The sequence below is a fragment of the Tyto alba genome, unplaced genomic scaffold (assembly GCF_018691265.1).
Source record: "Tyto alba isolate M040663 unplaced genomic scaffold, T.alba_DEE_v4.0 Super-Scaffold_46, whole genome shotgun sequence".
NCBI lineage: Eukaryota > Metazoa > Chordata > Aves > Strigiformes > Tytonidae > Tyto > Tyto alba.
The window spans coordinates 6,004,699-6,030,981 of NW_024881322.1; the positions used below are offsets into that span (position 1 = coordinate 6,004,699).

Genomic DNA, 26,283 nt, shown 5'->3' on the forward strand with positions numbered 1-26,283 from the left:
AGCGCGAGCGTCCCCGTTTTGTCCGAGTTGTCACCCTCGCCGCTTCCCACAGGCAGCGCGGCAGAGGGTGTGGTTTTGTTCTGGTAATTTCCAGGCTGACGGACGAGGATGTTGAGTGCTCTCCTCCCAGAGCAGATGGCTGGAACCCGGACAACACGAGTACGCGTTGTACGGCGGGAGCTGAACCCTACTTCTGCCCTGTCACACTGCTGCATCTGCCCGCGTCGTGAAAAGGTGACCGACCATGCCCAGTCGCCCAACAGACCTCCGTTCTTAGTAGCCATGAGTATTTTCTAAGGCTTGCAGCTGTCTGCATAATATTGATGCTGCCCGTAGTGCGGGGTGGTAATTTCGACGGGAGATCCTCCCAGGAAAAAAAAAAAAAAAAAAAAAAGTTTCGAAAGAGGAAAGTACCAAAAGCATTGCTGGGGTAGTGACTGTTGGGTAGCGTGAAACCTTACGGTGTGGCCGCATGATGGCACCATAGTCCTAAAAACTGAAGGGAAGTGTGGGCACAAGTCTGCTGTAATTACTAGATGTTACATCTTTGGTCACTAGGGCAGATCCTAAACTCTAAAAAATGTTCTGTGTCGTTAACAACATTTTGTATTCTTACGTATTTAAAAAAACTTTTCTAGGATCAGAATGAATTGTGTGAGAGTGCTTTTCCCATCTGTAAAAATAAACAAACGTAATGGCAACCAAAATAGCATATTAATTGTTAGATTATTAGTGACATGAACAGTGGAGTTATTTGATGGTCCTTTGTTATTTGATAATTCTGGTTCTTAGTCCACTTGTAAAATTCAGAATTTGTCCTGCCAGCTCTTTCAACATCATAGCAACCTGTTATGAAGAAGAATTTCTCTTCCTTTTTAATTCTTCTGGGCTATTCTAAAAAAAATGGGGGGGAGGGGGGGAAGGGAGTGGGGAAAGGATCAAGAAGTCTAACACACAAAAGTTGACCAACTTTAATGGACTGTACAACATAAAATATTCTTACAATCTATTGGCAGAATACTTAATTGAATGCACCAGCAGTGCTACCAAATACTGTGTTTTCTATTATCTCCTTGAATGTGGATCACAGTTCACTACAGTAGCTGAAATCTGGCTTGTTCTCCTTTGATGAAGAGTGATCCCTTCTCAGTGAAGTGATAGAAACTTGATAACCTGCTAATCCACTGGGCCACCAATATCCATGTTCCACCTCTTCCCTTCAAAAGCTGCTTGTGGCTTGGGAAGATCCACACTGTAGCATACTGCAGAGGATTTGGGCTGCTTTTTGACGTGCCTCAGAAAGCTTGTCATTCAGCTCGTGCATGTTTGGTTGTTGTACTTTGCTCCTGCTGGGCTGGTCAGGATACATACCCTGCCTGGCATCAAAGCCCTCCGGAGAAAGTAACTTCTTAAAGGCAAGGTGTCTTAGGGGCCAAATGAAAGTTCTTGACAAGAACAGAATAAAATACAGAAATATTTTCACAAAGATATTCTAGAAGGAAAAAAAAAGCCTGTCTAGAAGTTACTACATGTAGCTTCCTATCTCTTTAAAAAAATAAACGCATATATTTCTCATTTTATGCTGAAATTACCTGATTACTGCTTATAGTGATATAGTTACCTGTTTTAAAAGCATATACAAAGTCCAGAAAGTAATTGATGCACAGGTCTTAAAAAAGTATGCAGCTGAAAACCTTGTAAACTAGAAGGTATAGTATACTTTTGTTATACTTCCCATGTGGATGTAGTCCAAAAGCAGTGCTTCATATGACAAAAGTGAATAACTTAAACTAAATGGTCTAATAAGCAAAGATTACCCTATTTCAATTCCTGCTTTCACAAGCACTTGGCAATGTAAAATCTATTTGGGGCTGTTTGAGACATTTGCTTCTTTGACAATATTATTTAAAAGGCTATCTAGAGGAGTTGGGAAACAGAAATTACCCTACTGGATAAGAACAGCAATCAAAATATTCACTTTTAATTTCCTGTCTCCAGAGTTGTCCAAAACCATATGTCTTAGGGGAAAAATAAGAAACTCTAGAAAGCACAACTTGACCTAAATCAACTCATGGCGTGATTATGGTATGATCTTAAACACCTGAGTATCCCCCCATATTTCATGTTTTCTATGTGTTCCAGTGCTTTGCAGGATCTGAACTTTAAGGGGGAGCCCAGTCCTCTTTGGCCATCAGTCTTACTTATGGAAGCTTTTGCTCTCTGTAAAACTCCTAAATGGCAGAAAAAAAATATTGTCTTAGCCCCCAAATGATACCTGCTTCTAAAACAAAGAAGAGATGCTCTATGTCCTTGACTCTGTAGAACAGTGAATATTTTTACTTACTCATATGTTTTGATAACTTAAATGTCTATACCGTATGCTTATCTCTAAAAACATCTGGGTCAGCACTGTTCAGAAATCATTTTCACACCTCTAATGCTGTTGTGGTTTTACAGCCATTACAGCTGCATTCGTTTCTTATTTTAAAGTTTCTCTCTTATGTAGGCTAGAAAAATGGCAAGCAATATTACTGCACTAAAAAGCTGAAACCCTGTTGACTCATTGTCCAGATTTGATCTAACCTGGTTAAAGCTCCATGCGCAATACTTTATTTGTAAAATAATATAAACACTTTGATTTTTTGATCAATGATAGGTCATTATATTAGCTTTTTAGTATGAACAGCATATAAACCAGCAGTTCATTAAAAGAGAGCCTTCTGAAATACCAAACTCAAGTCACTTAGATATCAACACCTAGTAGTTAAAACTATTATAAGAAAAATCCAAGACATTTGGACTCAATCATATACAAAGGAAAATATACCTTGAAATATCAGAATCTCTTCTAGATATATAACATTTTCCCATGCCACTTGTAAAGGTTCAGCATCAGAGACCTCAGCAATTTAACATTATTTGCAGAGGAGCACAGCCAGCCTGGTAAAAGATTTGACAGACTGAGTTTAAATGAGTGAGATACCTTGTATAAGATACAGTCAAGAGATGTGTCCAAAGAACCAGTGTCAATTTCTAACCTCTAATTCACTTCAAAAAATCAGTTTATGAGTCTGCTAGCTTAGGCTGTGTAGGCTTGGGCCCTATAGTACAAAACAATGCTTTTTACATTTACAAAAAAGAAAACACTTTTTTTTCCCTACAGGATCCCACGTTAGCATATATAGGTAGCTAATTTGATACGTCCTTTTCATTTATGTACAAACACCCATATATATGAGCAAACACATGCTTTGGTAAATATGTGTTCTCTGATCTTTCGCAGCTGCCTCAGAGCCAATATCCAGAACAGATTCTGCAGGCTGTGATCACAGACTTGATTTCACAAAAGTCAATTCCACTTTTTCGCTAGACACAACTTACAATGCAGCAGAAACTTCTTGTTCTCCAGTAGATTGTGTGTAGGTGGAGCTAGCCCGTTCAGCTGTGTCAACATAGAAAACGGGACAGAATTTAGAGAAGTGGAATGCAATCTGCTTTCGGAAAAAACTATGAAGATACTTCCTAAATTTTTCTCCAGCGAAGGCATAAATTACAGGGTTGATACAACAGTGGATCATTGAGATTGTTTCTGTCACTTGGGTTGCTTTGTGCAGTTGACCATTGCCTTCACAAGTAGTGATGTAAAATGCACCTTCAAAATCACGCAAGAAAATGCAAATATTGTATGGTGTCCAGAAAAAAAAGTAGACAATCATGATGATAAAAATAAGCCTGACTGCTTTATGTTTCTTCTCATTCCTACATTGCAGCAATGTCCTTATAATTTGCGTGTAGCTGCAGATCATAATTAACATTGGAATAACAAGTCCCAGGATGTTCATTTTTAAGGTCAGGAATTGCTTCCATACATTTCTCTGCTCTGATGGATAATGAGCACTGCAAGTATAATGTGTATTTTCCTTTTGAGTTTTGTGAAATACCATCCCAGGAACAGAAGCCAGAATAGCAACAACCCAAGTGCCAGTGCTGGTGAGGATGCCGTAGGTAACTGTCCTAGCTTTTAAAGCAAACACTGCATGCACTATGGCCAGATACCTGTCGAGGGTCAACAGGATTATGAAAAAGATGCCGCTGTAGAAGCCAAGGAGGTAGACACCTGAGAGAATTCTACACAGCGCCTCCCCAAAAATCCAGTCGTGAACAGCGTAATAAGCCCAAAAAGGGAGAGAAAATACAAACAGCAAATCAGAAATTGCCAAATTGAGCAGGTAGATGTCAGTCATACTCTTCAGTCGCTTGTATTTGACCAGGATAAGGACAACAAGCATGTTGCCTGTGAAGCCAAATATCACCACCAAAGAATAAAGCGGTGGCAAAAGTTTTGCTGCAAAGTGCTTTTCCTCAGTTCCCAGGCACGGTGCTGAATCGCTGTAGTCGAATTCTGTTGTCAGGGGCCAGTCGGCTGAGTCCATGGTATGGTTTTCCATGGTGTGTTGGTCTGGGAAGGAAGAAAAGGATGTTAAACTCGAGGAGACAGCAGGCCTGGCAGGGAGGGGAATGAAACACACTGGTGTCTCCATCTGGAAAGCTTTTTGCTGTTGAGCACTGAAGCATTACTGCATCAAGGTGTGGAAGAGAATGAAGCTGCAAAGCTCCCAGGAAACGCACCTATACACCTGCAAAGTCACGTCACTGCACGTTGGAAGTGTGCTGCCTGTCATCACTTCCGACGTGTACGCTGCCTGGTGCCTTTTTCCTCCCCAGTAGAGCCTCTCAGCTGCCCGACCCACCCAGGAGCCGAGGAGTGATGACTTTACTCTGAGCAGCGGGCAGACTGGGGCTGCTGTGCTCAGCAGTGGCTTTCCAAAGGGGTGGAGAGAGCCGGCAAGGCAGCGACAGGCAGGCACAGCGGCTGGCGCGCAGAGCACAGCCGTGCTTGTCCTCGCGACCTGGGCGCCTTCTCATCGTGCCAGCCCGCGCTGTAGCCCTCAGCCAAGGCGGAGCAGGCACTGGCGAGGTGTCAGCCGGTGCCCGCAAAGGCTCTGTGACACGGGTGAACCAAACCCACCGCCGCTTGTGCAGGTTGTTCCTGACTTCTGGGAGCCTTCGTGCCTGTGGGAGGGAGGCCACAGGAGGTGTAGAAAGGACCTTTGCACAGTACTGAACATACCCACCTGGTGCACCTGCTGTCGTGGGTGTCGCAGAGCAGTAAGTCGGCAGCGTTGTTCTGGGTTAGAATGGCAAACGCTGTGTCCTTTCCAGAGTCTGGGTCAGGCGTAGGCCATGGAAGCGTGCTGGTTTTAGGTGGCTCTGGAATGAAAACGGTGCGCAGCCCTGTGGAAAGAACAGATAGGCAAACGCCTTGGCAAATGGCATAAAAGATGACAGTTGCAGTCAGCGTGGCTTGCAGCACCTGTATCTGTTGTCAACTGACAGACCTCCCCGGTGCTCGGGGATGAGAGAAGTTTTGATTCCTTGTTTCAGTAGCTGCTCAGCAGCCATGATTCGGGGGCTGCAGAGTTTGGATTGGCTCAGTGCCTTGGAGGGGGCACAAAGGCAAAAGGCAGAGATGGCCACCGCTGTGAGTGTGCACTAAGAGTTCTTCATGTGCAGCGGTTGTTTGCTATCGTCCCTCATCCTTTGTCAGTCAGTGTTTCCAGTGAGGTGACATAGTGATTGAGGAAGTGCAAGGGTTGCCCAAACTCTGTCCCTTCAGTTTTGGTCCGGGGACTGTTGGAGGCACTGGGCTTCCCTTGCAAGAAGGAGTCATGGCCTTGGAGGTGAGTGTGCAGCAGAGCTGTGAAAGCCCTCAGGCAAATTTCATTATAGTGGGAGCAGGTAAAGGCTTGTGACTTTGATATTAAACCTTCCTGATGCCAAACCATCCTCCTTTCCCAAGTCCCTGGTAGGACTGTGCGCCAGATGCAGGAGCATAACTTTGTGTAATTGGGTCTCTGAGAAGTTGAAGGGAACTGTCTTGCCACAGAGCCCCAGAGAAAATGGAAGTATTACAGTGTGTCTCAGGAGAAGCTGGGAAGAGGATTTTGTGAAGCCAGCTGTCAGAGGGACCAAATGTGCTTCCTGGATACTTAGTGGAGAAGTGAAATCAATGTGCTTGGTAGCCAGTCAAATGGAGCTATGTGCTGTCTGGTGAAAGGGCTGCTGAGTCTTTCTGTGTCACCATGACTACTTTTATCAGGCCACTTTGTGGCAGATTGGTGGCTGCTCATAGCACATTGATGGTTTTCAAATATGCATTTTCCTGGCAATTTAATGCCTGTTCTCTTGACAAAGGCAACAGACTGCTCCTGACACAGAAGTCTTCAGGTAGTGAGTCTGCCCCAGCTTGCTCTGTGATCCCTGACCTCCCATGTAGTGCAACTCCTGCTTACAGCCCCACCAGGCACTTTCTTCAATAGCGAGGTCTACCCTGTGTGATTGCAGACAGCTTTTGCATAGACCACATTCTCAAAACCACCATTTCATTCTCTCTGTACTTGAGTTCTGCAAGACTAAATGTAGCTGAAGAAACTCAGCCCATGGCTGAAGTGACACAGAGGCAGGCCTCCAGTCTACTTTTTGGGAGAAGCTCATAGTTGTCTATTCTGATTTACAGCCTGTGAAATCCGTGAAGTGTCTCTTTTGTCTCTCTGGACAAAGCTGCTTATGTGAAAGCACTATTTTCTGTCGTAAGCACAGATTTGTCAAAATGCGTATGTCCTTAATTTGTGTAAAAGTGATTAATTTAGCTAAACTTAAGCCGAGGTCTTGTGAAAGGGACTGGTTTCTAGGTCTTTGACCACTTTCCTCTGAGCTTAAAAATGAGGATCTAAGTCTCTCCTGAGCTGCCAGCTCCTGATAGAGATTCTTATACTGTGCAGTGCAGATATGAATCTGCTGAAATGGAGGAAGCGTTACTGGAGCAAAACCTGCACCTTGTAAACAAAATGACATGCTGCTTTTGCAGAGCTTTTTCCCACCCCTTCCCTAAGTTCTTCCTGAGTCTGGCTGTCAACTCTGCTCCTAACATTATCAAGAATAAAAACATCCATGTTCCAACATGACTTTGGCCTGTTGAGTATGGCATGAAGTTTTCTTCTGGAGAACAAGGAATAAGAGAAAATTGGCAAGTTTTAACAGTTTGTGTCTCAGCTTTGCCGAGATATAATTTCTTGGGGAGAAAATAAGTGCTGTCAAAATCCTCAAAGACCAGCTTTCAGGAAGCTCTGGCAATCTCTGTGAAACAGTTTTTTTCCACAGCCGTACTAACTACATAGTTATTACACTACTGAAATAATGGTTTTGTTGGTAAAGGAAGTGGCTGTGGCTCAGGTGTGTTGGAAGTAAATAAGTTGATTTTAAAGTATCTAAGGGTTTACATTTCTTAAGTACTTTCAGCAACTCTTTCAGAAAAAAAACCCCACCTTTATAAAACACTCCTTGGTCCAAAACATTATTTATTTCAAAGCATGGCAAGACTTGGGGACTGTGTAAATATTTAATATTCCCTTCGGCTAGATCTGTTAGATCTATGTGGCACGCCCTGACAGTACAAGTCCCTGGTACTGCATATAGCTAAATATCCCCACTTCTGATGTGTCTGTCAGATATGCTGTATACTGGGAGTATGGGGTGAGGGACTGGCTGCAACACAGTGCCAGACCCAGCACATCCTATCTTGATCATCTTGCAGCTGTGTGATGCTCGTGCATAAACATGAGTGTGAAGAAAATCTGGGTCATAAACCCAGAGTGGGATTTTATGAGTATGTAATTGATAGGATTCATGCAAATATTATTGCAAAACACTGCCTTGATATTATTGTGGTTATTCTTTTCGCGACAGCCCCTTCTTGCTAACTTCTATCTTGGTGCCTTCCCTCCTTTTACTCTGCCTGAGATTGACAACCACGTCTTCCCTTCATGTTATCTTCTTCCTTTCGACCCTTTTTGCATGCTTAAACTGTGGTCTCCCCTCTGAGCAGTTACTTCCGCTGACTGAGCCCTGTTCCTCTAGCCTAGACTTTATTTCAGAAGCCTCTCTCTGCAAAAAATACTTACTACTCTGAACTGTGCATAGTACCCAGCACATGCTAACAATGGAAACTACAGATACTAATTTGGAAACCAGAAAAAGGAATTGTAAGTGGTTTTGTGCTTTATCCTATATTCTCACTGTTTGAGGAAACAGTGATGGCCACTGGCTAGAATGGGTTAATTGACCTGGGTTGTTTACCTAATGAGAGAATCTGACTGGGCTTATGTTTCCTGATCATTAGGAAAAAAACCCCAAAATAATCCTGGAAGATATCTGAAGAGAGGATATTTCAAAAAGAGGTCTATATTATTTTGAATACAGTTTAGGTAAATGCAGTATTTCTAGAAAACTACAATCTGCTATACAAATTCTGTTGCTTTGGTTGAGACTAGCAGTCATGCAGTTTTGAAGATAAAAGCTCTCCATAAAATAGCTGAGCAAACGTGTCATTCTTTCATGCTGAGTTTCAGGTCAGAGCTCTCTGTTTTTAAAGAGGCAAAGATTTTATTAAAGTGAGTTTCTATTCATTTGCACAGTGCTATAAAATGATAACTATTAAAAAAGTGCAGTAAACAGAGGTAAAATTTTAAGCAATGCTGCATGTAATCAGGTTCCATGAGGCAGAGTGTTTAAAATAAAACGTCAGATTTTCTGTAGTCATCTTGTGAGAAGCGTAAGTACTCTTCACTCAAATAAGCTGTTTTGTCTTTTCAGTAACAGTTTTAAAATCCAGATTTCCATCATTATGTATCATCTTCAGAGAAAAAAATCAGAGAAGCATACCACATTATATTTCTTACTCAGATCAATCTCTAGAGATTTGTTTCTTTGCTTACCTGGATCCTCTGCTCAAGTCTTCTAGTGATTCTGTCCTTTAAAAATAGATTATTTCATTTAACATATCCTATGCTTTTCCCCAGAGTGATTTTTAAATATAAGTACACTGGCAAGATTCCAGAAGTAATTTTTACCTCAGGCATTAGACTACCTAAGCCACTACTAAATGTTAAAAAAAAAAAAAAAAAAGAAACAAAGCAAAGATGACTTACCATATATCTTATGGTGCAAGTGATGGCTTGGATTATTACATCAAGAGCAACACTAAACTGATTTGTCAGTCACGAGGAGGAGGTCAAAAACACCTCTTCCTGCATGAAGAAGGATGTATCGTTTGAAAACTTCTAGCAAACAAATCTGTTTTCATTTAAAAAAAATCAAGGAGCAGTTCTCTTTTTTCTAAAAATGGGTCATCAGATGTTACTTTTCTAACTCTGAGATGTGCAGAGATGTTGAAACTGGAGGATCCTCCTAGGATCTCAACTCAAGGTTTCACAACTCACAGCTGTAGTTTTAGAAAAAGGGTTTATATTGTTGTTTTCTCTTTTTCATTTAGCTAACCTCTGAATTAAGAACAGTTTACATGAGGTTCATCCCTCTATTTCTCAATCATTAAATTTATTTCATGGGTTTTGTCCATGAACGAACAGTAGAGCTTCTGAATAATGCTTACATTTTTATTCAGAATTATTTGCACTTTCTGTTGGCTTGTTCTGAGTTTCAATCCTTATATTTTTTGAGATTTTCTTCTATTTTTCACTTACCTGGTCTTTTGGACTGTGTTTTTTTATTTTAATCCATCTCATAAGACTATGACTTAGTTTATATAGTGAGTCTGACCTTCTTTTAAAACAGCACTGTTACTTACTTTTTGGAGTTAAACTTCATAAAAGCCTGATAGAATCTCATTTCTTATCAACTGATTTCCTTATGGCTGATTCCTGTGACTTCTAGAATTAAACTGAAGCTGCACCGTGATCAGCTTTTTAGATTCTTCTTAGACATCAAAGAAACCACACAGAAGGTGGGAAAGGTACAGAGAAGGCAAGAAAGAGACAGTGCCTTATCAAATGCCTGAGAAAAGTTGAGAAGATACCTAATAAAGTGTAACCCCCTGTTTCCCCCTGCCATCTCTTTGGAGGGTTCTGGAGTATCTCATCCTGTCAACTTACTGAAGGCACTAAAGAGATGTCTTTCCTGCACCCAGTCCTTAGCATCCTTAAAAGTTTTTAAAATGCCAAAACCCCAATTGAGATGTCTTGCTTTGGATGCTGCCATCCTTAATGGAAATCAAGGGAATCACAGCTCCTGAGTTACATCTCAGATCTGAGGGGAGATGGTAAAAAGCAAAAAGCTTAGCCTGTTTTCCTTGTCAAACCTTCTTTGCATGAGGCACTAGTCAAGGTCTTTATTACATAAGAACAATAGATTTTTTTCTTCCTTTCCTAATCAGGTGTTCCAATGAGCTCCCTAAGGGCTGGATTCTCAGTGTCAAAATTAATGGCCACTGTCAGGTATTCTAAAGTTATGTTCATACTACCTTATGTGGTGGACTCTATTAGACCCCCTATACAGTCAGTGGAAAGAGCTGCTTCTAGCAATGATTCCACTACACCTGACTCAAGCTCCTAATTGCTGCCAAACTTTGCTGACAAAAAAAAAATATGCACTTTTATAATGAATCCTTATAATTCTAAAAATACTGTATCAAATTAATTTTTCAATGTATAATTCCTAGACAGTCTACATATTGACATTAACAGACATTTTAAGGATTTCTTTCTGAAGCCTGCTTCATTGTTCACTGTTTGTTACATGTTACTGAACCTACTGGAGACTCTAAAATCTTTCATAATCTTACATTGTATGAACAGAGGAAACAGTCTGAAACCTGGTTTTGGACTTGCCTGTTTTTCATCAAGCTTTCCATTCTGAAATATGCTCTCACAAGACTGGTCTCAAATACTCAAACTAACAACAACTGAAAAGTAAGACCTGTGGTAGGCTGGTCTTCAGAGATAGTCCCTTGTTACCACAGATTCACTGGTTTTATTAATCTGTTTGATTTTGTTGCTTATAGCTTTCCATTCTCATAGCTCAGTCTGATCATCAAGCAGAGCTGGGTATTTCATTTACTGATTAGCACCAGAAGATCACAGAGGGTGTTGCATACCAACAGAGGGCCTCTGCCACTCACATTACAGCAGCTAAGGGGAATTGTTCTGGTCTGCTCACCAGCTGCGTCTTACAGCTGGATGAGAGACTCCCCACACAAAGTGTGAATAGCTGTGACACTTGGCAGCCCAAATACAGGGACACGCTCTGGCAGTGGGCACCTGGACTGTGACTTTATTATCAGCACCTACATGATAAGTTCAATTAACTCTACACCTGCTGCAGATAAGCAGAGCTGCTGGGAAGTCAGGTTGGATCAGGTCTTGCCTGTGGCTGTAGGCGAGTCTAGGCCCCTGGTGCTGTTTGCTGGGCACTGGGGTGCTGGTGGCGTATTGTTCATCAATGCTCTTAGGACAAGATCTTTCTTTTGTCTCCCTCTCCACTCCCTTACTCCCCTCAGTCGCTCTCGATGGGCCCCTGCAGGACTTGACCTCCCATCCGATCTGAAGCTCCATCACACCAGCCTGGGACTGGCCGTCTTGCTGCTGCATCACCTCCTCCTCCCTGTGACCTCCAGATTGCCTCCATCCAGTGTGTGTGTCAACACTGAGGTATAGACAATTCAGGTAGCACAGCCATTGTTACAAGTCAGATTTTTTCAGTTTTTCTCAATCTCTTGACCAGCATCTCTTTGTAAAACTGCACTGCTGCTTGCCATGAGCTACAGCAGATTTTAAGAATCTTTACCTACAGGTGAACCTCATAATTTTACCAAGAAATTTAAGCTATTGTTCAGTAATAAAAGGAATAATACAGTGGGTTGATGTAGTTTGGAGTTTTACCTATTATGGTTTTACTTTCAGAGATGAGTGGGAGTTATGTTTAGTGGTGTGACGCTCAATCCCTCCCTGAAGACATTCCTGGAATGGTAGTGTGTTTTGTTCCTTACCTGTGTGGCTCAAGTTGATGTACTCAGCCAGTATGCAGCCATGTACACTGCCAAGTCAAACTGCGTTCATCAATCTCTTCTATCTAGTGACTGATCACATGATTCATCTTCACGGTAATCAGGCCATCACACTGAATTATCTAGTATCTAAGTGATATGGCACTCCCACAAAGGGGTGTCATCATTTATGTGAAGTTTACACCAGTACTGATATATCGACCAGGAGACATACCAGATGCTCACATACCAGTATGACATACTAACGTCATCAAGCAGAATTATCAGTACAGAAATTTGAAAATGCAACTAACAGTTTCCATTTAATTTATTACAAACTTGCACTACACGAGGAAGAAAGATTGGGAATCAAAAAGGTGTAGGACACAATGGCAGATACCTTTCTTAGATATACACAATATGATAGTGCACAACACTTATCAAAGTTTGTAACTACAGCAAAACAGATCATCCTTTTCATCTGGAGAAGAGGTCTAATGAAGACATATGAACACAGACTGGTTGCATTTATTTTTCCACTGGTTTCCCCAATTATATCTCATTTTGTTACTTGTTATATTCACAAAATCCATGTCCAAATTAGGTTAGTATTAGCATATGCTTTATTTCATCAGTAATAGTTCGATGTCTTTGTTTTAAAGAGGCTGAATAAAGATATGAAGCTAAAACTAGTGTTGCTTAGGGATTTTTTCTTACCAGACTTTCTTCCTCTCAAGTGCTAGTGAATAATCTTTTGCTGCCACCGTACAATCACATCCTATTTTACATCTGTGAGATACATTGTTTTGAGGAAAGTAAGGGAAAAAATGTTATGTACCACACCCTAAGATTTCTGTTACGGACACTAGTCAAAAAGACAAACAACAAAACATTTTACACATTTCACAGGTTCAAGGAAACTGGGTTACAAAACCAAACTCTGGAAGACACAAGCATTTCTAATCTGGATTAACACTACTTCTTCACATGGTTGTTTACTGGCAGTAAGATCAAGGGCTTTTCCTACCTATTCTGTTTTCTTTTTGTTTCTCTCTTGTAAATCTTGCACGTACATAATTATCCATTGCAACACATATTAATTCCATTTTCATGGTATTATTTTTTGTTTTGGCTTTCCCCAAGCTCCTCTTACTGAACTAGCTGTGTTTCCTCATGCAGCAAGGAGGAAGAAAGCATTGCTTCCTTCTACCATTTTTATCCAGGCTTCTGATGTATGCTGCCCTATTTTATATATAAGGGGTTATCATGTACAATAGTTTTTACTTTTGGGCCATAGCTATGCATTTCGCAAATGTTCATCTCTCAGCATCTCATTTTTGCATAGGCCTTTAATTCTCACACTTTGCTGTTTTCAGGTACATTTATAGTACATAAATTGTAGGTCTAGAGGTGCTTGTTGGGGATATCTCAGCTGTGAATTGGAAATACTCCTCAGTGTACATGTAAATCCTGGACCTTTGATCAGGCAGGCTGGGAAAATCACACACCAAATTTCTTCCCAGTGGAAACCAGATCACGGAAAGGATGGACATAGTCTGTGTGATGACAGGGTATGTGCCAGGACCCAGGAACCAGAAAGTACTTTTGGGTGCCAAAGGTTAGATGTAATCTGTAATTGTCCATACTTGGAGATAGTGTCCCTGCAAGTTATATCCAAAGGCCTCCTTCATTTCCATCCACTTGGTTTCCATTCCATTCAAAAAGTCTGGTATCAGGATAGGTTGTGTTACTAAGTGTCATATGGTTAGCATCCTACTGCCACAACCTTGTAGACAGTTCTGCAAAGCTGATTGTCACTTAAAGGATTGTGCTGTTTTGTACATTGGCCTGTGTATCTGATAATGCTGCCCTCTTCCAGTTCAGTGTTGTGGCCCCACCTTCCCAGGATCAGTCATTTCAGACTTAAAACACTCAAATCGATATTGCTCTCACTGTCACAGGAATTAAAAAACTGCTTAGCAGTTATACAAACTTACACAACATTTCTTTTTCCTACCATTCCATTTTCTGAATGAAGTACAGCTCCTTATTAGGCAAGTGTCACCAGAATATGGGTACAAAGGAATGCCTTCACCCTTTATTTCTAGACAAACATCCTTGTTTTGTCCTGATTGCTACTGGTATTCTAAATGTGCCAGAATTACTGGTTTGGTTTTGTTTCCTCTATTAACTTTTTTTTCTTTTTTATTACTATACTAAGGTGTAATGCTTCTAAGGCCACAATAACCACAGTAGCCACTAGGAGAAGGCCAGTACACATCAGCGGTTGAAAACAGCAGCAAAACTAAACTTCAAAATGAGCAGTATCTTCTGGTTGTGCTGTTTAACCTGGTCAGCATCTTGTCATTCTCCTGGCACTTAATATCTTTGTCTTTTGATAACTGGAATAAGATACCATGTAAATTTGTCCTTATGTTCTTTGCATTTATCCCTTTTGTAGTTTTCACTGGAAGGAGTGATATTTATTTTGGAGGTTCATAATGGGAAGTCTCTCTCACTCACCTAAATCTTTTAACATTCTGCTTAAAATAATTATCCCTGATCTTCCTATTACTGTGGCTATAACTTTATTAGCCTCTGTTAAAGCTAATAAATAAAAGCTAATAAAGTAATTCATTTTTGCCACTACTTTTTCCTACTTATCCATTTTCATCTACTTTTCTCCCTTTATACTCCATTTAATTTTATCTTATCTAAAATACATACACATAAGGTCACAGTTGGGTTAACAGATAAGAAGGTCTTATGACAGGAACATCCCCATGCGCTAGTTACCAGAAATTTCACTGTTTCTATGTTTGTCCATTATATACTTCCTACAGGTGAACCAATGGCAGTGATTATAAATCTGGTGCTTGGCTGTGAGTACTGCTCAGCACTCACCAATACCATATATGCACTTTTGCTACATTTCCTTTTGCCCCTTAGGAAGTCTGCCCGACAGTCGGCAGAGTTATCTTTTGCTGTGCGGGGAATTTCTCTCCACATGCTTCTGAACATGTGGCAGTAGCATCTCCTAACAGGAAGGTCAGACTCTGTCCTGTTCTGCGCATAAACTAAACTGTTTGACTGGTTTGGGGGCTGCGCGTAGGTATTTGCCCACGGCACATAGGTCTTCTTTTCATAAGCATGCTGAAAGCCCAGTCAACACATTATCTCTTTGGAAGTTCAGTGCCAAAACTGTTGAACTTGTAACAATTTTCCCTTAGCTGTTCAACGCTTGTTGTACAGCAACAATTTACTTGTAGTGTTCGCAGAGGTCCTATGTTGAAACTTTTTGGTGTTCTGGTGCTACTTGTACCCTCTCTCAAATGCTTGCTTTCGTTTCCTCAATATCTCACCAGAGCAGCTCAGATATCTCCCAAGCACTGCAGTGGTTCTTCCTCGGGTTAGTTTCTTCTCTGCTGTAATTAGAATCTTGGTATGCCTTGCCTTTTTCTTAACATACCGCTAGTTCACCACACAGTTTCTGTATGTCTGCCTGCTTCTCTAGATCTTACATACACACTGTATCTTCATCTCAATGCTTTTTCCCTGCAGAGCTTGATTTGTGGAATATTTGTCTCTGTATGTAAAATCTCTGCCACTTCTCTTCCAAGGTGACTTGTGTTCTCTTTCATGGGGACTGGGGATCTTGTTAAAACTTCCTCAAGGGTAGCTCTATCCCACCGAGACCAGACTGCCTGAAGTCCTGCTAGCCTAATTTGGAGCTCACTGGCCTGTTGCTACACCATGCTTCAGCCATATCTAAGACTCAAAACCTGCCACAAAACTCTCTAGAGCCTTGCTTGTCTTAGTGCAAAGCTACAATAAAGGACCAAGGATTATCCTGCCTGGGCACATAACATAACAATAAGATAATCTTTACATTTAGTTTGCTTGTGTTCCTGCCACACAAAATAGAAAATGAAAATTGGAAAAGAAAGGCAGTGGGTATAGAATTTAGCATATCCCATGGTGGACAGAAGAAAAGAGTGTGTGGGGGAGAGAGGAGGTGTGGATCGTAAACTGAAAAAAGAAATTGGGACAGTGAAACAGGGAGAATGACATGGTGAAGCAGAAACATATTCCCATATTGAACTTTGAATACTTAAAGTTCCTTATACATAAAACTTGGGAGATCAGACATACCACCTGGTTTCAGGTCACTTTATACAGTGCAAGATCTGAAATTAGCTGCAGAAAGTCTATCCAGAATCCTGTCTTTATCCCAATATTAACAGAGTGCCATCTCTTACTGCCCTCCTTTATTCCTCCTCTTCCCCTATTTATAACGTAGACAGCCCTCTTTCTCCAAATTTCACCCATCTAAAATCTGTGGCACCAGACTTCCCAAGGCTATGATAATGCACTCTTAAGCTTGTGGGTGGATAAAAGCTGTACCAGCTACAGTAGCTTCTGGACTGGGCAAACAGTTCTCCGCTTGGTTGGTTTAGTTTCTTTCGCTGGAGCGTGGTACTGCGAGTGTTTAAGTCCATAGATGCATCTTTTTGCCACCTCCATTCTGAGAGCAGAGCTGATGCCCTTTTGCTTAGTGGGGAAAACATGGGCTACAGGGTATACATTGTTTTTCAGACACAGATTTTATTTTCACTGCATTAGCATAAAAACAGGAAGAAACGTAATTCCAGCAAGACAAGAATTTAAAAGAAAACAAAGCAGTAGAAATATCACAGTTACAGCAGGATTTGTATTGCACTGAACAAGTTTATGCTTTAATATTAAAAAGGTGCTTTTACTTTAGTGCAGTAAAAAAAATACAAAAAGGAAGGAAAAATGTTATTTCTAAGCAAGAAGGTTTACTGTGAGGATAGTTTTTGGTCTTTAGTCTATCTGTGGCTATTAACCTCACAAGGTAGTGGCCAGATTATAATAGTTTATAGGTTAAAAGCTAACAACTAATAGAAGCAGTGCCTTGTTGTTATAAGGCTAGAGGGGGGAAGAGTATTTGCACCACTCAGATAAAGGCATCTGATACCTAAATTAAGAGGCTGGCATTTCCAGATTCCTTCTACAGTAGGACAGGTAATCTTTCCCAGAGGCCATTTAAATCATACGTTTGCCTCTGACTTGGGCATCTATTTTTCTCTACTGACCACTGAGGGTCTTTGAGGAGATTTGCTGTTTGTTAGGCATCTCAGTCGTGTGCCTAATATTAAATAGTGTGGAATCCCCTCTTGTGTCCATACGTTGCCTGGAGGTTACTTGAACCTGCCCCTCCAGATTTCCATGAGCAAGGCCTTACATGCATGAGCGGTGCCTTTTGAAGTAAATGAGGAAGAAAGGACAGTTCACTTGCATGAGGAGTGCTCACCTGCACTTCCTTACAGTTTGAAGCAAGTTCTCCACTATGATCCTCCCTCCTCTTCTTTACTAACTTCATGTCCCTTTTCATTCTGGCTTTGCAGATCTTTGCTGATGTGCTTTTATCGGTTAAGTGCTGTCTTCCTTGGAGGGATGCGGTTTGTCAGAAACAAGCTCATGTTTCTTGGGGGTGCACCGTTGTCTTGTTGTGCAGTCAGTAGACTTAGTGTGTACAGTTACTTGCAAAATTGCACCCACAAAAAACACAATGTTGCCAATTAAAAGCCCACTTTGGAAAATACTAGTAACTGAACAATGATATAGCAGTCATAAAATTAAAGAACTAAAATAAAAATACTATAACTTAGCCTATAGTCAAAAGAGTTATGTTTAAAAATGACTACACTATTATCTGACAGATAGATCCTTGGGCTAAATGGCCCCAGTAAGTTAAAGGTCAGTTAACTCTCCCATCAAAGGAGAGATATTATCTTGATATTTATCATACTTGTCCTCAAATTCCTTTTTATGGAAACATCTTTTATTCAGGTAGGGAAAATAAGGGGTAGGGGGGAAAAATGAAGAAAACTAGAAGTCCTTCCCCCATCAAATGCCTTGCCATGTTGCAGAAAAAATACAAGCACTTTGAAAAGCCTTCCATTAATGCTGAATACTAAACAGATACATCAATCCTCAAAGCTTCCTCCCAGTGCTGATCTTACAATGTTCACATAACAGCAAATGGCTCTTGTGAGATAACATGTTACTCCTTAGACTCTTCAGTATTGTATTGCCCCCCAGGCAAATTTCACTAGATTTCATCATTAGATAGAATTAGAGTGAAGAAACAGAATCGTGCTATTCTGGGCCCCATTCAAACCTCCATGTCATCCAGATACGGTGTTAATGCTTCCAAGAGAGCTCACTGATTCTCTTGGTTTAAGAATGGAAAATGCTGAAACTCCAGGATTAACTACAAGAATTGAGGGTCATACAGTTTTCATTAGTGGTTGACATAAAGTAATATCAGGCAGTCCTTAAGACAAAGCAAGTGATGCAACATTTACTAAGTAATGTTTTAATGTATTTTTATAGCCCAGTAGAGATGTCATGCTCTGCAGTGGATGGTGTGAATGTGGAGCTAACTCTTTCTAATTTTTCACCATAAAGAGTTGGACATTTTTTACAGAGGTGGGCTGCAACATGCTTTCGGAAAAAGCTATGAAGATACTTCCTAAATTTTTCTCCAACAAATGCATAGATCACAGGATTAATACAACAGTGGATCATTGAGATTGTTTCTGTCACTTGGATTGCTTTCTCCAGTTGACCTATGATTTCACAATCTACAATGAAAAATGAATTTTGAAATGTATGCAGAAAAGAAGAAATATGGAACGGTGTCCAGAAGATGAAGTAGAAAATCATGATCACAAAAATAAGTCTGACTGCCTTCTGTTTTTTCTCATTCTTACATCTCAACAGTGTTTTTAGAATTTGTGAGTAACTGAAAATCATAATGAGCATTGGGACAATAAGTCCCAGAATGTTCATTTTTAAAGTATAGGAGTACTTCCAATTTATTGTGGCATCAGCTGGATAATGAGCACTGCAAGTATAACGTGTATTTTCCTTTTGAGTTTTGTGAAATGCCATCCCAGGTACAGAAGCCAGAATAGCAACAACCCAAGTGCCAGTGCTGGTGAGGATGCCGTAGGTAACTGTCCTAGCTTTTAAAGCAAACACTGCATGCACTATGGCCAGATACCTGTCGAGGGTCAACAGGATTATGAAAAAGATGCCGCTGTAGAAGCCAAGGAGGTAGACACCTGAGAGAATTCTACACAGCACCTCCCCAAAAATCCAGTCGTGAACAGCGTAATAAGCCCAAAAAGGGAGAGAAAATACAAACAGCAAATCAGAAATTGCCAAATTGAGCAGGTAGATGTCAGTCATACTCTTCAGTCGCTTGTATTTGACCAGGATAAGGACAACAAGCATGTTGCCTGTGAAGCCAAATATCACCACCAAAGAATAAAGCGGTGGCAAAAGTTTTGCTGCAAAGTGCTTTTCCTCAGTTCCCAGGCACGGCGCTGAATCGCTGTAGTCGAATTCTGTTGTCAGGGGCCAGTCGGCTAAGTCCATGGTATGGTTTTCCATGGTGTGTTGGTCTGGGAAGGAAGATAAGGATGTTAAACTCGAGGAGACAGCAGGCCTGGCAGGGAGGGGAATGAAACACACTGGTGTCTCCATCTGGAAAGCTTTTTGCTGTTGAGCACTGAAGCATTACTGCGTCAAGGTGTGGAAGAGAATGAAGCTGCAAAGCTCCCAGGAAACGCACCTATACACCTGCAAAGTCACGTCGCTGCACGTTGGAAGTGTGCTGCGTGTCATCACTTCCGACGTGTACGCTGCCTGGTGCCTTTTTCCTCCCCAGTAGAGCCTCTCAGCTGCCCGACCCACCCAGGAGCCGAGGAGTGATGACTTTACTCTGAGCAGCGGGCAGACTGGGGCTGCTGTGCTCAGCAGTGGCTTTCCAAAGGGGTGGAGAGAGCCGGCAAGGCAGCGACAGGCAGGCACAGCGGCTGGCGCGCAGAGCACAGCCGTGCTTGTCCTCGCGACCTGGGCGCCTTCTCATCGTGCCAGCCCGCGCTGTAGCCCTCAGCCAAGGCGGAGCAGGCACTGGCGAGGTGTCAGCCGGTGCCCGCAAAGGCTCTGTGACACGGGTGAACCAAACCCACCGCCGCTTGTGCAGGTTGTTCCTGACTTCTGGGAGCCTTCGTGCCTGTGGGAGGGAGGCCACAGGAGGTGTAGAAAGGACCTTTGCACAGTACTGAACATACCCACCTGGTGCACCTGCTGTCGTGGGTGTCGCAGAGCAGTAGGTCGGCAGCGTTGTTCTGGGTTAGAATGGCAAACGCTGTGTCCTTTCCCGAGTCTGGGTCAGGCGTAGGCCATGGAAGCGTGCTGGTTTTAGGTGGCTCTGGAATGAAAATGGTACGCAGCCCTGTGGAAAGAACAGATAGGCAAACGCCTTGGCAAATGGCATAAAAGATGACAGTTGCAGTCAGCGTGGCTTGCAGCACCTGTATCTGTTGTCAACTGACAGACCTCCCCGGTGCTCGGGGATGAGAGAAGTTTTGATTCCTTGTTTCAGTAGCTGCTCAGCAGCCATGATTCGGGGGCTGCCGAGTTTGGATTGGCTCAGTGCCTCGGAGGGGGCACAAAGGCAAAAGGCAGAGATGGCCACCGCTGTGAGTGTGCACTAAGAGTTCTTCATGTGCAGCGGTTGTTTGCTATCGTCCCTCATCCTTTGTCAGTCAGTGTTTCCAGTGAGGTGACATAGTGATTGAGGAAGTGCAAGGGTTGCCAAAACTCTCTGTCCCTTCAGTTTTGATCCCTGACCTCTCATGTAACACAGCTCCTGCTTACAGCCCCACCAGGAACTTTCTTCAATAGCGAGGTCTATCCTGTGTGATTGCAGACAGCTTTTGCATAGACCACATTCTCAATACCACCACTTCGTTCTCTCTACAGTTGAGGTCTGCAAGACTAAATGTAACTGAAGATACTCAGCCTGTGGCTGAAGTGACACAGAGGCAGGCCCCCAGTCTGCTTTTTCGGAGAAACTCCATTTAATTACATGATGGGCCATTCTGAGCTGTAGCACATGCAATTTCTGAATAGTCTTAAGCTCATGTCAGCCTACTCAGCTGTTTGAGAACCATTCAGCATCCAGAGGACCTAGTTTTAATCTGGGTCTTGATCTCAGTGGATATATATATAATACAAATAATCTTCTTGAACAAATTTTAGTGATTATACATTGTTAAAACAATTTTCTCTGTGTGTATATGCACAAGTACACATACATATATATACACATATATATACACTCATATATATGTAGAATCATAGAATCATTTAAGTTTGAACAGACCAGATGTAATCCTGACATTACCACATCTACCACATGCCCCTAAGAGTCATGTCTACATGTCTTTTTAATACCTGCAGGAATGGTGGCTCAACCACTTCCCTGGGCAGCCTGTTCCAGAGCTTAATAACTTTTTTGGTGTAGAAAATTTTCCTAATAACCAATATAAACCTCCCCTTGGATCACTTAGCCTTGTTGAATCTTTGTATTTGTATAGAAAGAAAGTAATAATTTGTTTAATCTTGTTTGGAACTTATTTAGAGATTTAAAAACAGCAGAAAATAATTGTGGGCATAACATAACTAAAGGTAACTGATTTCTTACAGATTTGTCTCCTTTCCTGCCCAAGTCTTATCTCCTGTGATGGGTTGACCCTAGCTGGCAGCTAAGCTCCATCTAGTCACTCACTCACTGTCCCCACAGCAGAATGGAGGAGAAAATCAGAAGGTCAGAAGCAATAAAAACTTGTGGGTTGGGATAAAGACAGTTGAATAAGCAAAAAAAAAAAAAAAAAATACCCACAAGAAATTAGAAAGGGACAGATGCTTGCCACCTCCCACCAAGATGGGATGGCCAGTGAGTCTCTAAGCCATGCCTACTGTGGAAATACATACCATCCCCCCCCACCGCCTCCCCCCACCTCAGTTTTATTGCTGAACATGATGTTGTATGGCACAGGATATCCTTTTGGTCAGTTTGAGTCACCATAAGTGCTACTGTGAAGAAAATTAAGTCCATACCAACCAGACTCAGTATGCCTTCCCACCACTCACCACTAAAATTGAGCTCCTGTACAATTCACACTGATGGTGCCTAGAAAGACAGTATGTACTGCGGTTATTTTTGTTACTGTCTGTGACTTGATGGGAAATCTTTGAGCATTTACATGGGATAGAAGTCAAACCCTCCTCTGCACAAGCACAAAATATTAAAAATATTTTCTGAAATATTTTCTAAAAATTTCCTTATCCTTTGTGCACAAGCAATGTTAATCACAAGGAGCTCTAGAAAACTGATCTGGCTGACAAATTCTATTGGAAACTACTGTTTACATTTGATTTATTTTTTTTTTATTTATCTTTAACCATTTTTCCAATTTTCATTTTCATGCAGAAAGGAACGTCTTCTGCAGAAGCTGTAGCCCTTGACAGAAAGTCTGGTTTTGGCTCTAAAATTATCTAGGCATGAACCTTCAGGAATGGGTGTGTTAGCAAAGAAATTTCTAGGTTTATTGCTGCTCTTGAGCAGTATTAACAGGCTCTTCTGAGAGATTCTGATTTTTGGAACTTGTGATCATTTGTCTTATTTTCCTTCCAAAATTACAAATTCAGGAAGTCTTAATGATTTTAATTTGTGGGGCTTTCTCACTTACTTTATGGACTGCATGCAGTCAGCAGTGCCCACTGTCCTGCCCACACACCCACAGTTTCTGCATGCACAGGGTGGTTTTGGTTGCTAACAGAAATTCTGTACAATTTCTGCAAAAGTGGGCAACTGAGTCAAACCTAAGGTAGAAATATAAGAGAAGGAGAACTTTCTATTTGGTGCCTCCTTCCCTTCTGATTTATCCTGTTTTCTTATCATGAAAGAGCATCTAAATATATGAACATTCCAATAAGAGGCTACTCTCATTTCCCCTCGGCAAACTGGTTATGTTCTGAGTCTCCCAAGCAGTTGGGTACAGTGAAGTGAGAGCAACCCCTGGGCCAAATATCTGCACCCTGGGAAAGAGTTCTTGCAGAGAAAATGGGGTTATATCTTAGATGGAGAATTTTTTTTTTCTTAGTAATTTTAATGTTGTGAGCCCAAGTAAATGTAATTTCATTTCTTTAAGTTTAAACAAAGCTGCTTTTACAGCAACATCAGAGATTCTTGTAATGAGGATATAGCTCTGAATCATGTCTATTCAGATTTCTGTATTTTGGCTGCTTTGAGAAAAGCCTTGCTAGCTCTTGAGTATTAGCTGTTATCTATAGTGTGTCACTTTTAGCTATAGAATTGTGTAGGTGCTGGTATGACTATCAGACATTTTCATGTTAAAGTAATTCAAGCAAAGAGGCTCCTGAGTTGCTGCACTGACTTTTTCAGGGATGGCAGTTGTCACAGCTCAATGCATCTGCTGTGCTGCAAAGGGGATTTGGACAAAGTTTCCTCATGGAAATCAGAACATTTAATAACTACAAGTTAGAAGAGCATCAGCGGATTAATGGAACCACTTACCTCAAAACTGAATGACCCCCCGAAGTACCTTTTCCCTTTTTACAGTGTAAGACAACGTTTCTCTTCTGAAACGTATGAACTGGTAACACAGTTCTACTCCCCCTACCCTCACTCTCCTCCTTTTCACAAATGGCAGTGTTTGTCATACAGAAAAAGAAATTGCTTAATGAATTGTAGTCAGCTTAGAAGTATGTCAGCTGCATCTAGGGCAATATATAAAGAGGGAGAAGTACAGTGTAGCACAGAGCAAAACCGAAACTAATGTTTCCTAACAGCTCTATCTCTTTAATTTTGACTTGACTTTCCAGGAGTCTGTGGACAGGCAAAACTACAGACAAGACTCTGCACAGACACCAAAGACATATTGAGGAGCAAGCATAAGCGTACGTACTTTTCTTGAGTTACCAAGAAATCTGAAGGAAAAGATGGAAGTGTACACTAAATTCTGTATGTAAGACTGAGCTGATAGTTTCCTTCAAACTTAACTTTTCATATGGTAGTGACCACAAGATTTCTTTCCAGGATATGATTGGGGAAAGACAGTCCCTTCCAAAATTAAACTTTGCTTTGGAAACCTCTTCTTCCTTTATAACAGTTGAGCATTAGAAACATCTCTTCAGAATTGCTTGCCTCCTAACTGATAAGTTTTTTTCATCCCTGCAGAACTCTCAAGGAAAGATATATTGTGGGCTGGAAAAAACAGGCTTAATTCTCTGTGAACCCTCAGGATCTAACTGTTTCCATTCCCCACCAAAACCAGAAAGAGTCTTGCAAAAATTCTGAGCTTTTCTGCAGTTAGAGTCAGTCTATGTGGTCGCAAGACAATTCTTACCTAAACAAACGTACAGCAAAAGAGTAGCATAAGCACTGAAAATAAGCACTTTGAGAAGGAGAAATTTGAGACAGCTATTAAATGTCTTCCTCCAAATCATGACTATAAGAGGGCTCTTCCCTTGTGTAGGCTAAGTTCTGTGCTAGTATCTCTGTTCAGCTGGGTTTTCTCAATGTCTGCTTAAACTGCTTTGGATAAAACATTGAATTCAGAGTAATTCAAACAACAGTTGTAGTCACAACCGTTCCGGGGATGAATTTGAGTATAAAAAAGAAGGATAATAGTCTGGAGTGGAGATTGCCAACGTAAATCATAGGATCATGCTCCTGTCATGTTATTGCTATAAAGGCATCCACACAGAGAAGTTAAAGCCCACTGCTCTGGCACTGTCAACTGGTCTTAGCAAATGACAATGCAGTTCTCCCATGAAAGCAAATGTTGCTATAGATGCATGTTTGATAGACAAAAAAATTTGCTAATACCAAAGTGGCAAGTCCCATTTATCCAACCAGAGGAGCTCACCTCTTCTTGTGTGTAGGAATAGTACAATCCCAGTGCAGTACCAATTAATTTTATTCGTGTAAAACCTCATTAACAAAAATTGCAAGCCAGATCATGACCGGTCATAAACCTGATATCTCCAGCTGAGAACTGGAGTACAGGCTTTCTAGTGTGGTGCCTCTGAGACATCACATTAAAAAGAGGAAGCAATTCCAGAGAGCATATCCCTTCATAGCATGGTAATGAAACAACACCTTTAACAGATTCAATGCTTGAATAATACAAAGAAACCATGTGATAGGATAGTGATGAAGAACAACTGACATCTGCATCTGATAGAGCAAGATGTGGCTTAGGAGGTTAGATTAAGTGTTAAAGATTTCATGTCTGATCAATTTAAATCCTTAGCAGAAGACATTTTCAAGCTACTGACCTCCTGGAACAGCTTCAAAACCAAGACCCAGTAAGCTTATAGTACAAAAAAGATTATAATTTTCTACACCATTTTTCCAGTTAAATTGTCTACTCTCACATTTAGCCTTATCCTGAGTTGTAAGCTAATTACAAGATCTGATTATTCTTAAAGATAGTGCCTCTGCTTGAATGGTAGCTCTACTGCCACTGTCTAGGCACATATCCTTCCCCACTGAATGAATCTACATCTGTATATACACATTTACATGTAAAAAAAAAGGGAAAAAATTAGCTACTCACTGATTTATCAAGCTTGTTTTGTCTGATGATGTCTTCTTCTTTGTGAACGCATAGTTAAACCCTATATCTGAAAATAGGAAATAGCACTTCCTGTGTGATCTATTGCAAAACTTTATTACAAGAATTATGGGTATGGTTCTTCTTTTCTGAAAACGCTGTTTCCAGGCTGGGTTCAGAACTGAGGGATGAAGACTTTTTGGGCGTCTATTTGCTCTGCTCCTGCTGGAACTGGAGCAGTCAGTACCTGAACTACCACATCTCTATAGGGTTAAGACTGGGTGGTTAAATTCAATAAAATCCTGGTTTTGGGACAGTAAATATTTCTAGCTGCTCTAGACCCTTCTGCAGCTCAGCAGAAAGGGGTGTGAGATACCTAGCATACAGAATGTGTGCTTTTAAAATTAAATTCAGGTGTACAAAATGACTGTTGAAACACCACCACCAAGGTATTCATGTTCATTAGCACTGACTTCTAGATAATTGGCATGTGGTTCTCCCTTTCACCAGTGCTAGTGAAAAAGAATCAGTAAGCAAAATTAGTATATTTTTGTACTATGCAAAGAAGTATCATGTTAGACAACATCACACTTTCTTTAGGTAAGCATGGTGAAGAGAAACAAGTCAAGGTCCAGAGGTTTCAGAGCTAATTGGGTCATACAGAGCACTACTGGTAGAGCTACCTTCCTTCCAGTTATGTAACCAGCTCATGTAGTCTACACCACACTGCACTGTGTAGTGCAGACTGCATGACTGTGTGGTGTAGATCCCCTCCTTGGACAGCCGTTGTAATTTTTGCAAAACCATTTGTAATGATCTGATTTTTGATGTGGTGACATTGCAGGATTGAAACAATAGAAA

The 26,283-nt window shown here is 41.2% G+C and overlaps 2 protein-coding genes across 4 annotated transcripts; both read right to left on the bottom strand.

Annotated features, from left to right (window-relative positions):
- Positions 1 to 955: 955 nt before the first annotated feature.
- LOC116961181 (C-C chemokine receptor type 5-like) lies at positions 956 to 25,485 on the bottom strand. 2 transcript variants are annotated; one of them, XM_042806507.1, is made up of 3 exons: positions 25,426 to 25,485; positions 5,136 to 5,295; positions 956 to 4,459 (listed from the first exon to the last, which is right to left on the bottom strand). In XM_042806507.1, exon 3 carries the CDS (start codon positions 4,446 to 4,448, stop codon positions 3,378 to 3,380), a length of 1,071 nt encoding a protein of 356 aa, XP_042662441.1. In that variant the 5' UTR covers positions 4,449 to 4,459; positions 5,136 to 5,295; positions 25,426 to 25,485; the 3' UTR covers positions 956 to 3,377. The 2 variants fall into 2 exon arrangements, with proteins under 2 accessions (XP_042662441.1, XP_042662440.1); XM_042806506.1 differs by lacking the exon at positions 25,426 to 25,485 and adding an exon at positions 9,048 to 9,153.
- LOC116961180 (C-C chemokine receptor type 5-like) lies at positions 16,752 to 25,485 on the bottom strand. 2 transcript variants are annotated; one of them, XM_032991289.2, is made up of 3 exons: positions 25,426 to 25,485; positions 20,069 to 20,228; positions 16,752 to 19,392 (listed from the first exon to the last, which is right to left on the bottom strand). In XM_032991289.2, exon 3 carries the CDS (start codon positions 19,379 to 19,381, stop codon positions 18,311 to 18,313), a length of 1,071 nt encoding a protein of 356 aa, XP_032847180.2. In that variant the 5' UTR covers positions 19,382 to 19,392; positions 20,069 to 20,228; positions 25,426 to 25,485; the 3' UTR covers positions 16,752 to 18,310. The 2 variants fall into 2 exon arrangements, 1 of the variants encoding a protein (XP_032847180.2); XR_006166850.1 differs by lacking the exons at positions 20,069 to 20,228; positions 25,426 to 25,485 and having other exon boundaries at positions 17,635 to 17,647; positions 18,237 to 20,054.
- Positions 25,486 to 26,283: the final 798 nt, after the last annotated feature.